Source organism: Aphidius gifuensis, linkage group LG4, assembly GCF_014905175.1.
Source record: "Aphidius gifuensis isolate YNYX2018 linkage group LG4, ASM1490517v1, whole genome shotgun sequence".
Lineage (NCBI taxonomy): Eukaryota > Metazoa > Arthropoda > Insecta > Hymenoptera > Braconidae > Aphidius > Aphidius gifuensis.
This window is the reverse complement of record NC_057791.1, coordinates 10,889,324-10,911,176: the sequence shown is the minus strand read 5'-3', so window position 1 is coordinate 10,911,176 and position 21,853 is coordinate 10,889,324. Positions and strand designations below refer to the sequence as shown.

The following is a 21,853-nucleotide window of genomic DNA, read 5'->3' as shown; positions in this document are numbered from 1 at the left end:
CTTCAGCAAAGCCAAAAAACATTTTCAATTGTATGCATAAATCAACCATTTTGACGTGTAAAACAATTGAGACAAGTTATAATTACCCAATTGAAGTTGCAAGTCCAGAATTTTTTACTTTTAACCCTAGACTTTTTAGGTATGTTATATTCTGAGTTGTTAATCTTTTCACTACTGGATTGAGACTGGTTGGTGATGTCCATGATTTGCTGTTTTTATATGAAAATCCTCTCTTCATTGTGCGAGAATTAAACTCAATCCTCATCACTATGATCTAACTATTTATTTATTATTATTATTATTTATTATTATTATTATTTATTACTATTATTTATTTTTATTTTGGTAGTGGAACGGCCAGGCAGGAAGCGTATGTTGTTCGTCACATACCACTGACCTAAAGCAAGAGTACACCTTATTGTATAAGCATATCTTAAACACTTTAGAGAAGCAGATAGGACCGATATCGGTCTGTAATTGGTCAATACGTTTTTAGGTCCATTTTTATGCACAAGGACTTGGCTCTCTTCCAAATCGTCGGATAAATACCGGATTTTAAAAAAAGATTAAAAATATGAGTAAGTGGTACGGTAAATGCCTGCTTGCAGTACTTAGTAAGGTAACAGGGTATGTGGTCCATGCCTGACGAGAAGTTACTAGGAATATTAGGAAGTGCATCCTCAACCTTGGCATAGGTACAATACTCAGTGTCACCAAGGCGATTGACATACCTAGGACTAGATTTAAAGTTCACATTTAAATAGTCTAAGTCAGCTGGCGTCAGGGAGACATACGTGCCAGCAAAATAATTTGCAAACGCGTCACAAATTTCACTGACGTTAGATGACTGGGTGCTATTCAACAAGAACGAATACACTCCTCATTTCTGATGGTATTCACAAAATTCCATAGAGACGAAGGGTTCCCTGTGAGATCTTTTTCAGTTCGATTTACATATTTAGTGTAATCAGACCTAGAATCACAAGTGATAATTTTCTTAATCGATTTAAATTTATTATTCGGACTAGCCAGTTGGTTTTGGAGAATTATATTTTCAGTACCATTATGTGTATATGTAATTAGCTTTTTTAATTTTTGTATTTTAATGTGTAAATTATTCTTGTATTTAATTAGGTTAATGGTGTGAAAACATAGCCAAAAAGGTAAATTATTAGGTTAAGAGTTATCTGTGATATTTTTACAATAAGATGAAGCCAAGTTATTACCACACTTGTCCGACACATCACCAATCATTGAGTAGAATTTATCAACAGCAATGTTAACGTCATTCTCAACGAGAACATCGCCCCACGATAGGGACATCAATCCATCCAGCAAAAGTACAAAATCTAGTGTTTTGTAATTAAATATTAAGTTAGAGTTAAAGATGTTAGAATTCGAAATAGACAAGGGTTTAGTAGCAATTTTGTTTAGGATGGGTATTTTAATGTCCAGAGGAGGGTGACATTGCTCAATGACAACGACTGGATTGTGTGACGGTGCAGGGCAGCAAAGCAAGCACAAGGTCGAGGGAAGATATGGTGTTAAATTGCGTAAGGTTGAGTTCCTCCACAAGTAGAACAAGAGACTCAGTTTTGGTGCATTTAATTCCATTGGTAAATACTTGAGTAAAGTTGCCAAGGTTGACGTCACCGATCATAACTATTGCACAATTAGATTGCGATAAAAACCAACGCAAATGTGCAAGAAATGCACAGGTTTTATCAGTGGTGATGCAAGATGGAAGATATAGGCAAACTATAATAATGTTAAGCCGTGCATAGCTAATTTTAGCAGCAGTAACCCAGGTAGAAAACTTCCGTCGGCCCGACTGTCGGCCGACTGAGTGTCCCGACTTATTAAGTCGGAGGAAAGTCGGGATTTCAGTCGGGCCGACGTCGGATATTCTGTAAGATTTATAAAGTAAGAAATTTAGAATATCAATTGCATTTTACAAAAGAAACTAAATTATTGATAGATAGACTATTTATGTTTGTAATTTGTTTCTAATCATTCTAATCATGAATATTTTTCAATAAATTAAGCATAATTTTTTGTTTTACTCGAATTAACATTAAAATGACAGCTTGAGGTTATAGTCGAGATTTTAGACGACATTTATGAGAAAACGGTTCTCATCCAATTACTGTATATTGAAAATACTAAGCCAGCTGTTTTACCGGCAGGCTAGCGACGAGTAATTTTGAATATGCAACTTTAACAATCATGTTCATGTTTGGATCGGTTTGGATTAAAAACAACAAGTTTAATAAATAAAACAATCGTCTTGAATATTGTATTAGAATATAATTACCGATTGTTTTAACATCTGTATATTGTATTGTTGACTCAGGTATATTACTATTATGATAATTATCATTATCATGTAGGAAATAAGGTAGCTAACCATACTGCTTTTCCTTGGACATTTTTTATTTATTTTATAAATAAAATACATGTAAATTTATTTAACAAAAATAGAAAAGTCCAAGGAAAAGCAGTAGCTAAGAAAAAGATGTAGCTAAGGAATTAATGTGACTAAGGAATTATTTCCTTGAGACATAATTTTTTGGCAACATTAATTCCTTAGCTTCATCTTTTTCGCTAGCTACTGCTTTCCTTGGACATTTTATTTTTAAAAATAAATTTACATGTATTTTATATAAAATAAATAAAAATCAACAGTAATAGAAAAAAGATGTAATGGAATTAATGTGACTAAGGAATTATTTCCTTGAGACATAATTTTGGCAACATTAATTCCTTAGCTACATCTTTTATAGCTACTGCTTTTCCTGGACATTTTTATTTATTTTATAAATAAAATACATGTAAATTTTTTTAAATAAAAATGTCCAAGGAAAAGCAGTGGCTAAATGTAACTAAAGAATAATGTGACTAGAATATTTCCTTGAGACATAATTTTTGGCAACATTAATTCCTTAGCTTCATCTTTTTCCTTAGCCACTGCTTTTCATGGACATTTTATTTTAAAAATAAATTTACATGTATTTTATTTATAAAATAAATAAAAAGGTCAAGGAAAAGCAGTAGCTAAATTAATGTGACTATGGGTAATGTTGCCAAAAATTATGTCTCAAGAAATAATTCTTAGTCACATTAATTCACTTATCTTTTTTTAGCTACTGCTTTTCCTTGACTTTTCTATTTTTGTTAAATAAATTTACATGTATTTTATTTATAAAATATAAAAATGTCCAAGGAAAAGCAATAACAAGGAAAAAAGAATAACAACTAAGAAAATTAATGTGACAGAATTATTTCCTAGAGCTTACTGCTTTTCTTGGACATTTTTATTTTTAAAAATAAATTTACATGTATTTTATTTATAAAATAAATAAAAATGTCCAAGAGGCAGTAACATGAAAGATGTAGCTAAGAATTAATGTGACTAAGGAATTATTTCCTTGAGACATAATTTTTGGCAACATTAATTCCTTAGCTTCATCTGCTTTCCTTGGACATTTTCATTTATTTTATAAATAAAATACATGTAAATTTATTTTTAAAAATAAAATGTCCAAAAAGAGCATTATTAAGATGAAAATAAGTAATGTGACTAAGGAATTATTTCCTTAAAACATAATTCTTTGGCAACATTAATTCCTTAGTCACATTAATTCCTTAGCTACTGCTTGTCCTTGGACCGTTTTATTTATTTTATAAATAAAATACATGTAAATTTATTTTTAAAATAAAAATGTCCAAGGAAAAGCAGTGGCTAGAAAAAAGATGACTAAGGAATTAATGTTGCCAAAAATTATGTCTCAAGGAAATAATTCCTTAGTCACATTAATTCCTTAGCTACATCTTTCTCTTAATACTGCTTTCCTGGACATTTTTATTTTATTAAATTAAAATAAATATCCAAGAAAAAGCAGTAACTAAGAAACTAAGGAATTAATGTTGCCAAAAAATTATGTCTCAAGGAAATAATTCCTTAGTCACATTAATTCCTTAGCTACATCTTTTCCTTAGCTACTGCTTTTCCTTGGACATTTTTATTTATTTTATAAATAAAATACATGTAAATTTTTTTTTTTTAAATAAAAATGTCCAAGGAAAAGCAGTGGCTAAGAAAAAGATGTAGCTAAGGAATTAATGTGACTAAGGAATTATTTCCTTGAGACATTTATTTTTGGCTTATCTATCATCACTATACTGCTTTCATACGTTTTATTTTCATTTTATAAATAAAATACATGTAAATTTTTAAATAAAAAGTCCAAGAAAAGCAGTGGCTAAGAAAAAGATATAGCTAAAGTGTGTACTAAGGAATTATTTCCTTGAGACATAATTTTTAGCAACATTAATTCCTTAGCTTCATCTTTTCCTTAGCTACTGCTTTTCTGGACATTTTTATTTATTTTAAATACATGTAAATTCTTTTTTAAATAAAAATGTCAAGGAAAAGCAGTGGCTAAGAAAAGATAACAGCTAAGGAATTAATGTGACTATAAGGAATTATTTCCTTGAGACATAGTTTTTTTGGCAACATTAATTCCTTAGCTACATCTTTTTCTTAGCCACTGCTTTTCCTTGGACATTTGTATTTTCAAAAAATGAATTTACATGTATTTTATTTATAAAATAAATAAAAAAGGTCCAAGGAAAAGCAGTGGCTAAGGAATTGATGTTGCCAAAGAATTATGTTTTAAGGAAATAATTCCTTAGTCACATTAATTCCTTGCTTATCTTTACTAGCACTCCTTGGACATTTTTATTTTTAAAAATAAATTTACATGTATTTTATTTATAAAATAAATAAAAATGTCAAAGGAAAAGCAGTAAGAAAAAGATGAAGCTAAGAAATAATTTGCCAAAAAATTATGTCTCAAGGAAATAATTCCTTAGTCACATTAATTCCTTAGCTACATCTTTTTCTTAGCTACTGCTTTTCCTTGGACTTTTCTATTTTTGTTAAATAAATTTACATGTATTTTATTTATAAAATAAATAAAAAATCCAAGGAAAAGCATATAATTAACCTTATTTCCTACATGATAATGATAATTATCATAATAGTAATATACCTGAGTCAACAATACAATATACAGGTAAAACAATCGGTAATTATTTCTAACAAATGCTTGTCAAACGATCAGCCAAACATGATCGGTATTAAAGTTACGCATATTCAAAAACGCCTTGCCGTAAAACAGCTGACTTTATTCTTCAACTGATGCAACCCGAAATGGCTGGTAAATAAATTCAACTTCCGAAAATAAGGCACGAAAATATTCATGATTAAGATTAAAATTACAAACATAATAGTCAATTTCAACAATGTTGAAATGCTGAAAACTCCGGCGTCGGCGACTGATCCCGATCCGACTTTTATTAAGTCGGACGCGACACATATTTTTCTACCTGGGAATATCTGCAAACGTTTCCCTGGTGGAAAAAATATCCCGCCAAATATCACGCCAAATATCCCGGCATATCCCGTAATTGACCCATTGGCGGGTTATGTATCCCGTCAATATCCCGCCACAATATATGGTAACCGCCAATGCTTTTTTGGTAAGTTACATATCCCGCCAATATCCCGATGTAACCGCCAATGCTTTCTTGGTGGGTTACATATCCTGTCAATATCCCGCCACAATATATTGTAACCGCCAATGCTTTCTCGGTGGTGTACATATCCCGTCAATATTCCGCCACAATATATGGTAACCGCAAATGCTTTCTAGGTGGGTTACATATTCCACCAATATCCCGCCATAATATATTGTAACCGCCAATGCTTTTCATTTTTCAATTTATCAATCAAAACTACAATCGGATAGACTGTCGTTTTTTAATGAGTCGGCTGCTGCCATTTTGCTCAACCAGAAATTTACCCAAGCAAAATTTATTTATTCTCAGTGTTTTAATATTAGCCCTGGGCACAATAATACTTTTTTCGTTGTTTTATTTGTTTATTTATATGTTTTTTTCATTGTTTATACACTAAGGCACAACACTACAACTTTTTTTTTTAACAAGATAATGTATAAAAAAAATTTACGTTGCTGCTACGGATTATTAGGGGCTTTCTTTCACGGTGGACGACCGCCAGAAATACCACCTCCACTGCTTACCGTCGATACTCCTGTATATGTGTGAGTGTCACAGTAGCGCATATATAGAAGTAAGGATGGTGAGCAGTGGAGGTGGTATTTCTAGCCATCGTCCGCCGTGGAAGGGAACCCCTAAAAACTATGTAACAAGCGGTGATCAGAAAAGCTTCGCATTATAAATGTGTGAGTGAACTTGACAATTTTTTTTTTTCGATAAAGCAGGTGTAGGTGCGAGGGAGTTTGTATGTGGTTTTCCATGATGTGAACCAAACGAACACAAAGAATAGATTGTCATATCATGAAAATGTTTAACCTATAAAAATACTTCTAGTTTGTCTGCTAAAAAATAGTCAAATGGATAATTTATTAAAAATATTAAAAATATTAAAAATATTTATACTATTTTCTCCGCCATCAATCTCATGCCAAAGTAATTTCTCCACCATCAATTTAATGCCGGAGTCATTTCTTTGCCAGCAACCTCATACCGGAGTGATTTCAACGTAATGCGGAGAAAGCGGGAGTAATGGCAGATAAATATTTCTACCAGGGTATACATATATCAGTGTTTTCAGAGTGTTTTGTGATGGCATATTGGCGGGATACATAATCTGACAATATTTTGTGCCGGTATGTTGGCGGGATAGATAACCCGTCAAAATTTTTTGGCAGGATTCATAACCCGCCGATATGTTGTCAATTACGGGAAATAGGCAGGATATTTTTTTCACCAGGGATGGGCCAAGGCCCATGTGGTATCTAGTGCAACAGGGTGCAAGTAGTGCATTAGAGCCATGAGACAACCTCCACCAGTGGATTTGTACCTAGAATTCCTGTCAGCACGCAGAACTAAGTATATGTCCAAGTCAAAATACTCGCCAGGTGTCAAGCCTGTTTTTTTTGTTTTCCCTGGCCTCAAACGAGCCTTGTGTCAAGCCCGTTTTACCAAGCCTCACACGGGACTTGACTTGTGCATGTATTCAATAAAAAAAAAAAAAAATTAATTAATTAGATCTATAAATTGTAAATAGACATTTTAAATAAAAATTATTAGGTTTTGACTATCGTGCCAGGCTTTTACAAGGACTGTGTATTGACTCTCGAATAAATTCATTCATATAAAAAATTTTGACTGACTCTTTCATGAATCCCCCGTGGTCGACTTGAGCATTGGAGTTCCACGTGAGAGACCTAGGATCGATCCCTCGTTACACCGTTTATTTTCGTTCATATAATCATCGTTAATTCAAATTGTATCGCGTAAGAAATAATAATGTCAAATTAATAAATTAATAGAAATTGTTTATTTATATTTTTTTATAATTTTTTTTGCAAGCCGGTGTCAAGCCTGGGAACACAAGACTGTGTCAAGCCCGATACACTAGTCCGACACCAGCAAATACATTGTGAACATTCCAGACTTGACACAGGCTTGTGTCTCAGGCCCGACACAGGCCCGAGAGCCGGGTAATCAGGCTTGTCCCAGGCTTGTGCCTGTCGTCACTTCCTACTTGGGTGTAGTCTGGAAGGATGAAACCCTCCCCAGAATTTGAAAAAAAAAAAATTTAATATGATTAAAACAAAAAATATTCCAAATTCATAATATCTACTGAAAATAAATTAATTATTAAATTAATTAACAAAAACGCACAGCTACATATGAATAGCATACACATATATATTATTCTGCTTCAAATTTTATTTTTATTTTTTTAGATTAACCGGTTCTATCGTGAAATAAGCCTCGAAAAAGAAGCCTCTTAAGTTTTCAGCTAGATTGATTAACATCTAGAGGTCACGCAGAACGCGAGTCGTTTTTCCATTCGATTAACATAGGCAAATGGTGTTTATCTGACTCTTTCTGTGATATCTCAGTCAATTTTTGAAACATTGCGATCGCTTCATCGTCATTTTAAAGCTTATCAAAATTCTCTTCAATGTTCTATTCTATAGAAAAATTTATAACATATTATACTGCTTATAAACCAAGATGATTGTCGAGAGACACCCACTAAGAAGGCAAGATTACGATATCCGTAGCCACAAGATTTTATGACTGTCGTTAGAACATTCTTCTAAAGGAAAAAACGATAGCCACAACAAAATTTAGCACAAGTCAAATAAAGCTCGATGATTCACAGGTAGAAAAATTCATTCTGTGGCCGAAGTAACGACTTTGGAATTGCTCCGAAAATTGAGTCGATTTAATGTATTATGTTACGCCTCCACGAGCTTAAATCGAAGTTAGAAAAACTGAAAAATATTTTGATAAATTTATAGTGACTAAAATTATCCATCGCTTTATTCATAAATTCTGAACTAATTGTCATAAAGACTTCGGATTTAGCCTGAAGCAGCGTCTTTTGAATCTTTATTGCCCTTTATAAGAAAGAGCATTGTCTATTCAATCACTTTTTTTCAAAAATTGATAAATAGAAAAAAAACAAATTTTTTTTTTGGAAAAAAATTATTTTTAACCTAATATGAAACTTCTGCGACCACACTATCACTGATAACGAAATCAGGCCCGAGCACCCCATGGCGGCTTATTGCGGATTATGGACATTATGACCATCCGTATTTTTTCTTTCGTCCAGTTTTGCCAAGTTCAAAATAAGGGACTTAGTTTTTTTTCGTAAAATTTTTTTTTTTCCAATTTTTTTGAAGTAAAAAATCTAGCTAAGTAAAAAAATGTAGATATGGATTGTTTGGCTGTAATCAAAGCTAAGTAAAAAATCTAGCTAAGTAAAATAATGTAGATATGGATTGTTTGGCTACAATCAAAGCTAAGTAAAAAATCTAGCCAAGTGAAAAATCTCGCTAAGTAAAATAATGTTTTTTAAAATAGTAGTTTTTTTAAAAACAATAGAATTTTGAAAACCTTGTTTTTTAATCCTAATTAGAGGCCTTTTTGTGAATTCTAACAAAAGTTATAGCTTGCCTTAGCTTTAGGTAACTTTAACGAAATAAAAAAATAAATAATTAACTTCGAGAAAAATAAAAAAAAAAGTATCTCATTGAAATCGAGATTCTTAAATGATTTTATCGTCAATGAACTATTAAAAATTATTTAACAGATAAAATTCAACACGGCCCTAGCCGGAGTATTAAAAAATTTTAATTTTCAACTGTAACGCGTGCCACACGCTCCAACAAACGTTACCAGATCTTTAATTGAGTCAATATAATTTATTGATAATAATGTTCATTTTATTTATTTCAATCTTTTCATTTTTTAGATTGGAATGAATAATACAATTTAGCATTTTTTACAGCCAAGTATCCATAATAATTCTTCATATTGAAAAAGTCTCTAGATATATTACTATGTCGACTGGGTTTATTTTTAAGTTTCATATTACTTCAAAAATTTTTGATTAAATTGATCAATTCAATAAAACTCAGTTTTATAGTATATATGTGATTTTTCTCAATTAATTATAAAAAATTTAACTGATTAAGATAAAAAAATAATTATATCATCGTATTCATAATAAAAAGACTGTGTACAAAATTTCAGAATATTGTCATTATATTTCAAAATAACATAGAGTAAAAATGTCTAAAAATCTAGTCACAAGAAAGTCTAATGATAAGAAAGCTTATGTTCTTTGAAATGGAGTTAATTATGCTACAGAAATAAAACAGTTATGATCTTCTCGTTGAATTACGGAAAATACGTAATTCTTTGAACAATAAATATTTTCACCTCAACGTTTGTGCGCGAATATACTAATAAATTTTCTTTGTGACGGAAAAAAAGGTTGTTTGCATAAAATATCAAAGAAATTTTTTTCCGACTCGATGAACATGAGTATATCATCTGTACTAGAGTAAACAATTACGATAGTTACGATGTTCATGCATGCTTTAATGCATATTATAAAGAAGAATTTTTTTCTCTGCTTCATATACGTTGCTACAAGATTGAACCTTCATAATGGGGTTCGTAAAAGGGTCGTATAGCCGATAAAGCTTAAAAAAAGGTTTGCGAATAGCGACAAAGTCACCCTTGGGGCAGTAGGAACTGGCTGCGCATGCTCGTTTTCTCAAAGAAAAAATATATAAAGAAGAGATAGTGTAGATATTATCTCCTATGTTTAAACTCTCACTCTTTCACGGCACTGTAAAATTACAAGAGTGGGAGATGTTATAATTGCGCAAGGCTATCGAATAGGGCGCAGTATTGTCGTAACTACTGTCACATCAATACATACTTCGAACACGCTTTGTACATCATTAATAACAACAAAAGAACCACAGTTTGTTTTTGATTCAAATAATTTTATTTTTCGAAAAAGAATTCACTTTTTTTTTCTATTATCTTTGATGTTTTAGTGATTTTAATTAAAAGTTTTCCAACACTTCTGTAGTTTGAAAACAAAGCTAAATGATCAAACATACCAATTAACTACAAAAAAACATCATTTTCCGACAATTTTTTGAATAAAAAATGAAAGTGTAACGTTCTAATGAATATTCTTGAAAAAATTAATGAAATAGACATCTACAAAACATGGTAAGGTAGACATTAAGAAAATATAAAAAAATCACACAATCTATCGAATATCACTTTTAAATTATATATTATGTTGGCAAACTATATAAATAATAAAAAATACTTGTCATTGATGTCGACATAAAAAAATGATGACGATACTCAATTTTCAAAACTATTTTAAAGCTATTTTTGAATGTATTCCATAAATGTTAGCAATGATATCATGTGCGTAGATTTATGTGTTAAAAAAAATCCATGACTTCTCTTTTGTAATATTAAACTATCCACATAGAATGTGTACCAACGTAAACTATTTCTTTAGCTTTCAAGCTTAAGTAATACTAATATTTCGTACCAATTAATAATTTCTTAATCTAGCGAAAAAAAATCGAACTAGTGAGTTTGGTATTATAGATTTTCCGGACATGATTCACGTCATTCATCTTGAACAAGTCATTTTTCCAATTTTTTTATTGGTTATATATTTTTTGAAACCTAACAACAAAAACGATATTTGAAAACGAAAAGTTGATTGTTAGGCATTTAAGTAGTTAAGAAAAGTAAGAGGGAGTTCGTACAGAAGCTGTTCTTTTTTCTATTAAAATAATAACATGAACATGTTAACTATTGATTTTTTTTTCGGGCAGTAAAACATGTGGCTATTACAAGAACATAAAAATATGAATCCACTTTGTTTTTATTCAACTCTCTAGTTTTGGAATTGCTGTTCCAGTAACACACTCATCAACCAATTTGACCAACGGTGATTTTATTTCTTTCCATTCGTCCATCTCTTTCATAACTACCCCAAGATTTTTTTTCTATTTTGGTAACAGTTATATCGATGCTTCTTCTTTTCACAACCCTTTTTACGTCATATTTTTTACTAGATATATACTTCATTTCCCACACGTTTTTTGCCGTATCAGATGGTTGGCATGGATTTCACGTCAAGTTTTTTTTTGCGTTGTTAAACATTAATGATGATAAATACGATTGCCAAATCGTCTTGCATGTATTTCATGATATGAAACTGTAGGAATGGAATTAATAGGAGTGTAATGTTTGACATAGTGTATAAATGGAACGAAAATATATGAAATCTTTTAATATAAACTAAAGATCAAGTAATCACTAAAGATTGAAGTAATTAGGTTTATTGTTTTGAACAAGAACAGGTGTCAAAACATCTTGAAAAGAGTTCCGATAATCAATAAGCCTTTTAGGGAATGCATATAATACTCGCTCTAATATGACTAAGACTTTTTGCTTAAAAGAGCGGTATTAGACAAAAAAAAATCCTTTTTTTATATACAAAAGCGACATTTTCTATTTAATTTTGGTTTTTCTCGTTTAAATTTGAAGTCATTAAATTTTTATACACACATTGAAGTGATTAGGTCAATTGTTTAGAACAACGAACAGTGTCAAAACATTTTTTAAAGTCTCAACAATCAATGAAACTTCGAACCAAATCGATATGTTACTTTGTGGAACATGACTATAATTTATCGCCGAAAAGAATCCTATTACTTTAGAAATATTATCTTCTTTATACAAGAAAAAGAGGTTTACGTTTTGGAATTTTTTTTTTATTCTTCAAATTCAACTTTACTTTTCTATATACACACAACTAGTGACTAAAAGCTGCAATAATTATTTATATTAATATAAACTAGAAACTATAAAAGAAACGTATCCTTCTTCTGAGAAGAACTGACTATCCAGGGATAAGCAGGAGTCTCTTTTGCAGCTCATAATGTATTATTTGTTTAATCATCATTTAATTAATTAAATTAATTAAATTGAACCTTATTAAAACAAGAACAACCTTTCTATATATATGCAACTATTTTTCTAAAATAAATATTAAAAAAACCAGAAATCAAACAGTAAACTTCTCCTTCTTGCAAGTAGAATATAATATATAAAAGACGTTCTTCCTTTTTCTATTATAACTTTTGATTCAATTAGATCTAGCTCATGAAAATTTTTTCTTTGTTTCTTTTAAATAAATGTCATTCTCGACAAACTGTTCTTGCATTGTCAATTGTTGAAAAAAATTAAAAACTTCCCTGGTAGAAATTTGTGAGCGCTGCCCGACTTAACCTGTACAAGCATATATGCTTATACATGAAAAGCCGGGCCAATAAGTCGGGCCAACGTCGGGCCGGCAGAATTTCTCTACCAGGGTTAATAGTTCTTATTTTTTGAAAACGAAATTAAAATTTGAACTTAACTTGATCTTTTTTTTTAATGATACTTTTTCTGTATCGAAAGTTTTTATTCCTAAAAATACTCTGGCAAAGTTCCATCAAGATCCTCTAAATCACGCGTGTTTTTCACCCGTGAATATTATTCTCGAATGTCTTTTCAAACTGCCCATTATATCTTCCCAGGAAAAAAATTTGTATATAATAGTATGTTGGTTCATACAATTGCATAGGTAAAATAACATCCGATATTATACAATCATAAACGATTGTTTTATCTGATAATATAACTGCCCGAGATGAAAAAATTGAGGTATTTTGACGAAACACAATTGTGTTTGATACTTGAAATTGTGTTTCTGAGCGCCATTAAAAGTACTTTTCGGATACCGATTGAAAAGTATTTTTAGCAGGATTATGTTTGACGAGTATTTGAAATACAATTGTATCCGGTTAAAATACCTGCTGATTATTTGAAAAAAATAATTCTAACAAGAGTGCGTTTTACATATATATTTTTTTACATAAATTCGTTTCTACCCGGATTTGATCCTACGTTTTCCTAATTCCTAAACTTACACTCTACCGCGAGACCATTTTTACAAGTTAATAAAATTTGAAATTTTGTTCACATAAGCTACAAGGTCTATACAAATCTAATTTATTTAAAAAACTAAAAAAGAGATTCACTATCGTTATTTTAGATTACGACTCGATTTATTTGACTATACATCCTTTCCTAATCAACATTTGCCATAATTAATTATAGTTAAATAGCTATTGGCAAATGTATGTAAGGAAAAGATGTGGTGTCTCCAGCATGATTACTAGAATAAATTGGAAATGTTAATATAAGGATAGAAAAAATTATTAAATAATTATTATAATTAATTCATAAATAAATTATTTAACTCTAAAAATAATTGGAGTTTATTATATAATACGGTGCTATGATATTGAAATTTTTCTAAGTCCAAAAACTGGAGTATCAGAATACTTTTCAAGGACTTTTAGAATACTCAAACATTTAAAATACCTGTCAGGGATAATTGTATCCGAGAACCAATATTCGAGCTCTTCATTTACTTCTTTTATAAAACCACCAAAATATTTGAAATCAAAAAATCAAAAATGGTATAGTGGGAAATTCTATTTACATTCAACCTTAATAAACAAAAATGTCTCAGGAAAAGCAGTAGCTAAGTAATTAATGTTGCCCAAGAAAATATGTTTTAAGTAACATTAATTCCTTAGCTACATCTTTTCCTTAGCTACTGCTTGTTCTTGGTAGATTTATTTATTCAAGAAATAAAATACATGTAATTTTATTTTTAAAAAATAAAAATGTCTAAGAAAAAGCAGTAGCTAAGGAATTAATGTTGCTTGAAACATAATTTCTTTGGCAACATTTGTTGGTTATGTGAGGGTAGATTATAAATAATAACAAGTACAATTTAATATTATTGGTTACGTTTATTTAATTAGCAGTCAGAGAATATATAATGCGAGGCAATAGTGTAAAGTGCACGGCGGCCGGAACTGGAATGAATATATTATATAGGGGTGCATATAGTGTGTGTGTAGTGTATGGTTGTGTATGTTTGTTTAGTGTCAGCCTGTAAGTTAAGATTTGTGTCCGGTAGTGTAGCAGTTGTAAATATATTTAGTCAGGGACGTGTCATCAGACTTTGTATCTCCAACACCTCCTCTCAAAGATGATGACGTAGAACATGTTGTTTACGTTACTTGTAGACCAAGTCCTTGGCTGCAACTTGTCAGTTTAGTGGATGTTAACCCTTTAGTTAACATGTCTGCTGGCATCTTATCAGTTGATAGATATGATGGTGTTACTCGCCCTTGTTCATAGACGTCTCGGATGAAATGATGTCTAATGTCAATATGTTTGGTGCGAGAATGATATGCTTGGCTGAATACAAGTTTTTGAGCACTTTGATTGTCATTGTAAATAGTTGTATGTTCTATTAACATACCGATCTGACGAAATAGTTCTTGGAAGTATAATGCTTCTCTGGTTGACTCTGATAAAGCCATATTTTCGGCTTCAGTGCTAGATAAGGCGATAGTTCTTTGCTTTCTTGATTCCCATGATATACTGGCACCAGCCAATATGAAAGTATATCCAGTATATGATTTTCTATCATTTCTGTCACCTGCCCAATCAGCATCAGCAACACCATACAATTGTTTACCAGTTCTTTTATATACAAGCTTGTTATCTATACTGCCTTTTAAATATTTGAGAACTCTTTTCGCTGCTTTCCAATGTTCAGATGAGTAACATGAGTTAAATTGACTAAGATAGCTTACTGCATATGAGATGTCTGGCCTGGTAGAAATGGTTAAATACATCAGAGCTCCAATGAGTTGCATCTATCCATGTAATATTAGCAGATGCAATGAGCATGTCATCCACATATCTTAATATTATCATGATGTCGTGTTTGTCTCTGGCGACAAACATGCATGGATCCTGAGTAAGCTGTTGTAGACCTAGTTTCTTCAATTCAGTTACCAGTTTCCTGTTCCATTGAACTCCAGCCTGTTCAAGTCCGTATAATGCTTTTCTTAATAAACAGACTTTGTTGTTCTCATTATGGATTCATTCTTCCAATTTTCTGCTGTTACTAAAATTCGTGTGTCTGACATGACCTGCCTACTCGATCCGACAGGTTTGCCTGACAACATTTTAGTCAGCATATCTTCAAGCCCTTCAGGGACTTTCATGTAGACTTTCTTATTCAAGTCACCATTTAGGTAGGCTGTTACGACATCCATTTGATGTATCATGAGTCCAAATTCTGCTGCTAGTGCAGCCATGACTCTTATTGAAGTGAGTCTTGCAACTGGTGAGAATGTTTCAAAATAATCTTCACCTGATTTTTGAGAGCATCCTTTAGCTACTAATCTGACTTTTTTTTGCCAGAAATTGAGCCAGGAATTTTTTTTGTCTTGAAGACGTATCTATTGCCAATAGCTTTTCTGTCTTTTGGTTTTGGTACAATATCCCATGTTTTGTTTTTAATTTGAGATAGTAATTCATTTTCGATTGCTTGTTGCCATTCTTCGGCATCATCAGAATTTTTGGCATCTTGAATTGTAATTGGGTCTTCAGTTAGGTTTGCAATTTCATCAGCTGCTAGTTCATTTGGTAGCTCATCTTCAGAGTCATCTACAATTTCTATTGTATTGTTTCTTATTTGGTGATATATTTTTCTAGGTCTACCTTTACCACCTGTTCTCAATGTAGTTGGTTTACCACGACCTCTTATTGATGTATTATTTGGTCTATCTGGTAGATTTTCTCTAATAGGTGTTTCTGGAGCTAGTTGGAAATCATCAATGGATTAATTGATGGTTCATTATTAATTATTTTGAGGGAATTCGATGGTGGATTTTGGTTCACCATGTCCCCACCTTCACCTAGAATTTCTTCATACTTATTATTATAATACTTATCATTCATGAATTTTGCACTGCGGCATATTATTATTTTTCGAGTTTCTGGATTCCAGACTCTGTACGCTTTTGAAGTATCTGAATATCCAACAAATACACATTTGTGTGCTCGTGAATCAAATTTGCCTTTGTTTATTTTGTTATCTAAGGCATATACTGTTGTCCCAAAAATTTGAAAATGGTCAACGTTTGGAATTTTATTTGTCCACAGCTCATGAGGCGTTTTGCCATTTAAAGGTTTTGTTGGACATCTGTTACGAATATAATTGGCTGTATTGATTGCTTCAGCCCAAAAAATACCTGGTGTTTCAGCATGTCACATCATGCACTTTGCCATTTCATCCAGGGTTCTATTTTTTCTTTCAGCTACGCCATTTTGTTGTTGTGTATATGGTACAGTTAACCTTCTCTTAATTCCATTTTCTTGTAGGAATTTATCAAAGTTTGAATTGCAGTATTCTCGACCATTATCTGTCTGTAACATTTTACTTTTCTTGCCAGTAAAATTTTCAACCATAGATTTATATATTTTAAATTTTTCTAACGCTTCATTTTTATGTTTTAAAAAGTATACTTCACCCCATCTTGAGTAGTCATCTATGAAGGTGATGTAGAACCTGTGTCCACTGTGAGAAGGGCGTCGAAATGGACCGCTTACGTCACTGTGGATTATTTCTAGTCAATCTGTTGTCCTCCCGTCATTGGATTTTGGAAATGGTTGATTGACAGCTTTTTCTTGAGCGCACACTTCACAGTTTTTAATTTCTTGAAGTGAGTTTGGTATATTTAGTACTCCCTGTTTACACATGAGCTTTATATCTTTTTCGTTGACATGGCCTAGCCATTGATGCCATTTTTCAAAGTCATTTTTAGAATTAAATTCGGCAAGATTTGCAGCGTTCTGGCTCTCTTGGATATAGTATAGATTGCCAATTCGCTTTGCTGTTATCAGTACATTATCATTTATGTCAGATATTGTCGCTTTTTCTTTTTCAAAGAGGATTTTATAATTTTTATCTGTCATTTTTGACACTGACAGTAAATTAGTTCTTAAATCATTCACATATAAAACACGATCTAATTTCACTGTCTTTTGTTTATTACCATCATTAATATTTATTTTAATTTCACCAACACCACTTATTTTTGTTGAATCATTATTGGCAAGGCTTAATTTTAAATTTGCTTTTTCAATTTGTTTAAATAGCTTATTGTTTGCAGTGATATGTGATGTACTGCCACTATCTAAGCACCATAGACTTTTATCGTTTGATTTGTTAGCATTGTTTACATAATTCGATATTCATCTTCTTCTTCTTCTTCTTCCGCATAATTTGCATGTTTATAAATATTTTTTGAATAGCAATCTTTTGCATGGTGATTGTAACCATTGCACCTTGCACAGCGTATTGTATTGCTTGACTTTCTGTCAAAACCTTTGTTATTGTTGTTGTGCGGGGTCCATCTTCTCTGTCCATTCGTTCCCCCACCTCTATTGTTATTGTTATACCGGTCATCTGTTTCTGTGTGTAACGGCGGTTTATGTGCTGGTCGTTTTCCACCTCGAGAAAACGAGTTTCGATTGCTCGGGCCTTTTCGGCCAAACGAAGATTTTGCGTACATGGCTCTCTGACCTTGACTGTTTCCACTTTCTGTAATAGATTTTCTTGCATCTGACTCTTCTAGAAGTTTCGAGCGCAGATCTTGCAATGATGGAAAAGTCTCCCTAGTCATAATTATCATTCTAAAATTTTCAAATTCTTCAGGCAAACTATTTAATAAAAACATGGCCAAAGTTTCATCAGTTACTTCCAATTTTATTTGTTTGGATTTATTAACAAGATCAAAGTATTCATTAATATTATCTTGGATGCTTTTTGCGCTATCCATTTTAAAACGAGTAAGCATAGCAAGTAAAGTCACTCTATTTATTGGTGCACTTGACTGATGCTCGTTTTTAATTTTGTCCCATAATTCTTTGGACGTATTTGTAGAATTGATACTTTGTGATTCGCTAGCCGAAACGGCTAGGATTATTTCACATCTGGCCAGTTTATCTTTTTGATTCCAATCATCACATTCTGTTTGAGGTTTTGTTTTAACGCCTGATACGATATCCCAGAGATCCAATTTATATAAATATGATTCCATCCGGACTTTCCATATTTCATAATTATCATGTTTTAATGGATTAATTGAGATAACTTGGGATTTCGCCATTGTCACTAATTTTTATATATATAAGCACTTACTGTTCACACGCGGTTTCTGATGCAATAGACGCTACACGTTTTCACTAGACGCGTTGTACGTTAAACAAGAAAATTTATTTTAAATGCTTGTTATTTAATTTTAGGCTAAATGCCTGGGCCCATAACCTGTTGGTTATGTGAGGGTAGATCATAAATAATAACAAGTACAATTTAATATTATTGGTTACGTTTATTTAATTAGCAGTCAGAGAATATATAATGCGTGGCAAGAGTGTAAAGTGCACGGCGGCCGGAACTGGAATGAATATATTATCTAGGGGTGCATATAGTGTGTGTGTAGTGTATGGTTGTGTATGTTTGTTTAGTGTCAGCCTGTAAGTTAAGATTTGTGTCCGGTAGTGTAGCAGTTGTAAATATATTTAGTCAGGGACGTGTCATCAGACTTTGTATTTCCAACAACATTAATTCCTGAGCTACATATTTTCCTTAGCTACTGCTTGTCCTTGGTATTTTTATTTATTCAATAAATAGAATACATGTCATTTTATTTTTAAAAAATAAAAATGTCCAAGGAAAAGCTCAAGAAAAGATGAAGCTAAGGAATTAATGTTGCTCAAAACATAATTCCTTCAGCAACATTAATTTCTTAGCTACATCTTTTCCTTAGCTACGGCTTTTTCTTGGACATTTTTATTTATTAAAATAAATTGTAATGATTTTATCTGTCAAATAAATAAATAAAATACCAAGGAAAAGCATCAGCTAAGGAAAAGATGTAGCGAAAGAATTAATGTTGCTTACCTCATATTTCTTCTGGCAACATTAATTGTGTCGTTGTCCTCGGACATTTTCATTTATTCAATAAATAATATACGAGTAATTTATTTTTAAAAAGCTGTAGATAAGGAATTAATGTTGCTTACTACATATTTTTATTATACTATTATGGCGCATCGGATAAGGCGTTCACTTTCCATCCCGCGGTCCAGGGTTCTAACCCCGCATTAGGCATAAGAAGCTCAAGTTTGTATTTCGATAGCTCAGAAACCATAAATCCATCATATCTACCGGTCTTTAGGTCCTGTTACAATAATAATTAATAAAATTAATTAATTTATTATAGAATAATTTTTTTTTTCCACTATAATAAATTGGCAATTATTACCACCAATTAAATAATTAAGTTTCAACCTCCATTTTTGTCGACAGACAGGGTTTAATGTTTCGGAAAGCAACAGACGGAAAAGGATAGGTTTGACAAGATGTCACTAGATCAAAACTTGAGTTACAGATTATTATGGAGACTATACAGTTTATATATATACAAGTTATAACTATAATATGAGTTATACTATAGTACTATAGTTCCTATGACAGGAAAAAAATGGCGTCCTCTAACAAACACGTGAATGAGTGGTATATTAAGATTTATATTTTATTATAAAAATAACTGAAGACACCGTATTTATTTTAATGACACTCAGTTCATTTTGTTAGCCTTGTGTTTTAATTTATGGACACTTGATTTATTTGCTCAGCACTTTACTTGTTTGATTGACAAACAAGTATAAAAAAAGATGGCGGCCTCCATGCAGACATGTGATACAACTTAATTTTATGATTATTTTATCGTTGACAATTTATTCAGAACTCATTTAACTTATTTACCGTGGATTACACTTTTTTCTGCAATGTAAATAAAAAAATAACGGTCACACATTCAAAATGTCACAAATCAGTCATGTAACGATTTCGTCTCAATTTGAACAATGAAAACGTTAGACAAATTCTTTTATTCATAGTACTTATTCTATATTTCTTATGTTTCAGTAAAAAATCAAAAACGGAGTCAATGGTGTTAAATCATTGGTGTTGGGAAAATTTGCGTGTTGGATGAAACAATAAATTCATTTGAATGTAGTTAATTAGCAGCCTGGCATGCGTGGGCTGCTGTGCCTTGACTTGTCTAATTAGTCGCAACAAGTTCAGAATCACCACAAACTGACGAGTGATTGTTATTCAACTTTCAATAGTAATATTCATACACTCCACTTTACGTGGACGCAATATTCTGATAAGGCAAGTCAATAAGAAAAACTTTTTATTACTCGAGTCAAATCGTATTGCATTATAACGAAGTGTGGATAAACCATGAAAATGTTTGCATCTGGACATTTGAAAAATGGACAAAGGTATAAAGGAGCCAACAAAAACTAATACTTAATTCAACATTCGTACTCCATCGGCCAATTCCAGTTTACAATTGCACTGTAAAAAAAATAGTGTGAATTTATGGACTTAAGGTCTTGAAAAGAATTGTCTTCGAATCGAAATCATAGAGTTTTTATTGAAGATTATTTTTTGATGTTATTGTGTTCATTCGGTTTATTTGTTATTTACAGTTTTTAGGTGATGTAAAAAATTTTTTTGATAATCCTTTATTGTACACCCAAATAAAATTTATTTGACATAACCAGACAACCCACACGAAAAAAAAATATGAAATTTTTATAAAAATTATATTTAATTACTTTATAAAATTCTTATATATAAATTTTATATAAAAGTGGGCCAAAAATGGTATAAAATTTTTATATAATTTGCATAAGGTGTATTGTATATAAAAGCTTATATATACTATTTATATCAATTATATATAATTGTTGTATATAACTTTTATATTTATTTTATAAAAACAAATATATAATTTTTATAAAAAATTTTTACCTTTTGAATGGAGTTTGTTTAATTAAATAATTAAATATTGAAAAATAATAGAGATAATTAATTAATTTTTCCCAAAAAATGTCACCGGGGATCGAACTGGGAAGATCACAAAAAGCATATAGATAACAAATTCATTTTTCGTTCATGAGGATTTTGAGAATGCAATGATTGAAATATTATTTTTTCATTTATAAAGATATTTGATTACTTATAAAATAGTTAAGTTATTTCAGTTACTTTTTTATAATTTACTTTCAATAAAAAAAAAGTAGATACATTCTCAAAGTTCTCATGAACCATAAATGAATTTGATATCTCATGTGCAAACCCGTGGCGCAATGGTTAGCTTCTCCGACTGTCATTCGGATAAAGTGACATTTTTAGATTTAGGAAAAATTAAAAAAAGCTAATTAGTTCTGTATGGTATCTACAATAACATTAATATTTCTTTTTTTTTTAATTATTTAATTATTTGAACAATCATTGTTTGTAACAAACGTTTTGAGATTCGAAATACGGTAAAAGATTTTTATAAGAACTAGATATTTTTTTTTATTAAATAAATATAAAAATAATATAAAAGTTATATATACAACAATGATATATAATTTATATACATCGTATATATAAGCTTTT

At 31.1% G+C, this 21,853-nt stretch overlaps 1 protein-coding gene across 3 annotated transcripts in view; it reads left to right on the top strand.

The window, feature by feature from the left end:
• Window positions 1-10,198: 10,198 nt before the first annotated feature.
• Window positions 10,199-21,853, top strand: part of LOC122855026 (1-phosphatidylinositol 4,5-bisphosphate phosphodiesterase epsilon-1-like) — a 119,819-nt gene continuing 108,164 nt past the window's right edge. For 2 of the 3 annotated variants that reach the window (XM_044156136.1, XM_044156135.1), the window contains exon 1: window positions 10,199-10,605. In XM_044156136.1, the coding sequence (XP_044012071.1) occupies window positions 10,603-10,605 (3 nt within the window). In that variant the 5' untranslated portion in view covers window positions 10,199-10,602. Of the gene's footprint in view, window positions 10,606-20,471; window positions 20,570-21,853 lie in introns of those variants that run through there. The other variant, XM_044156138.1, reaches the window with a different exon arrangement.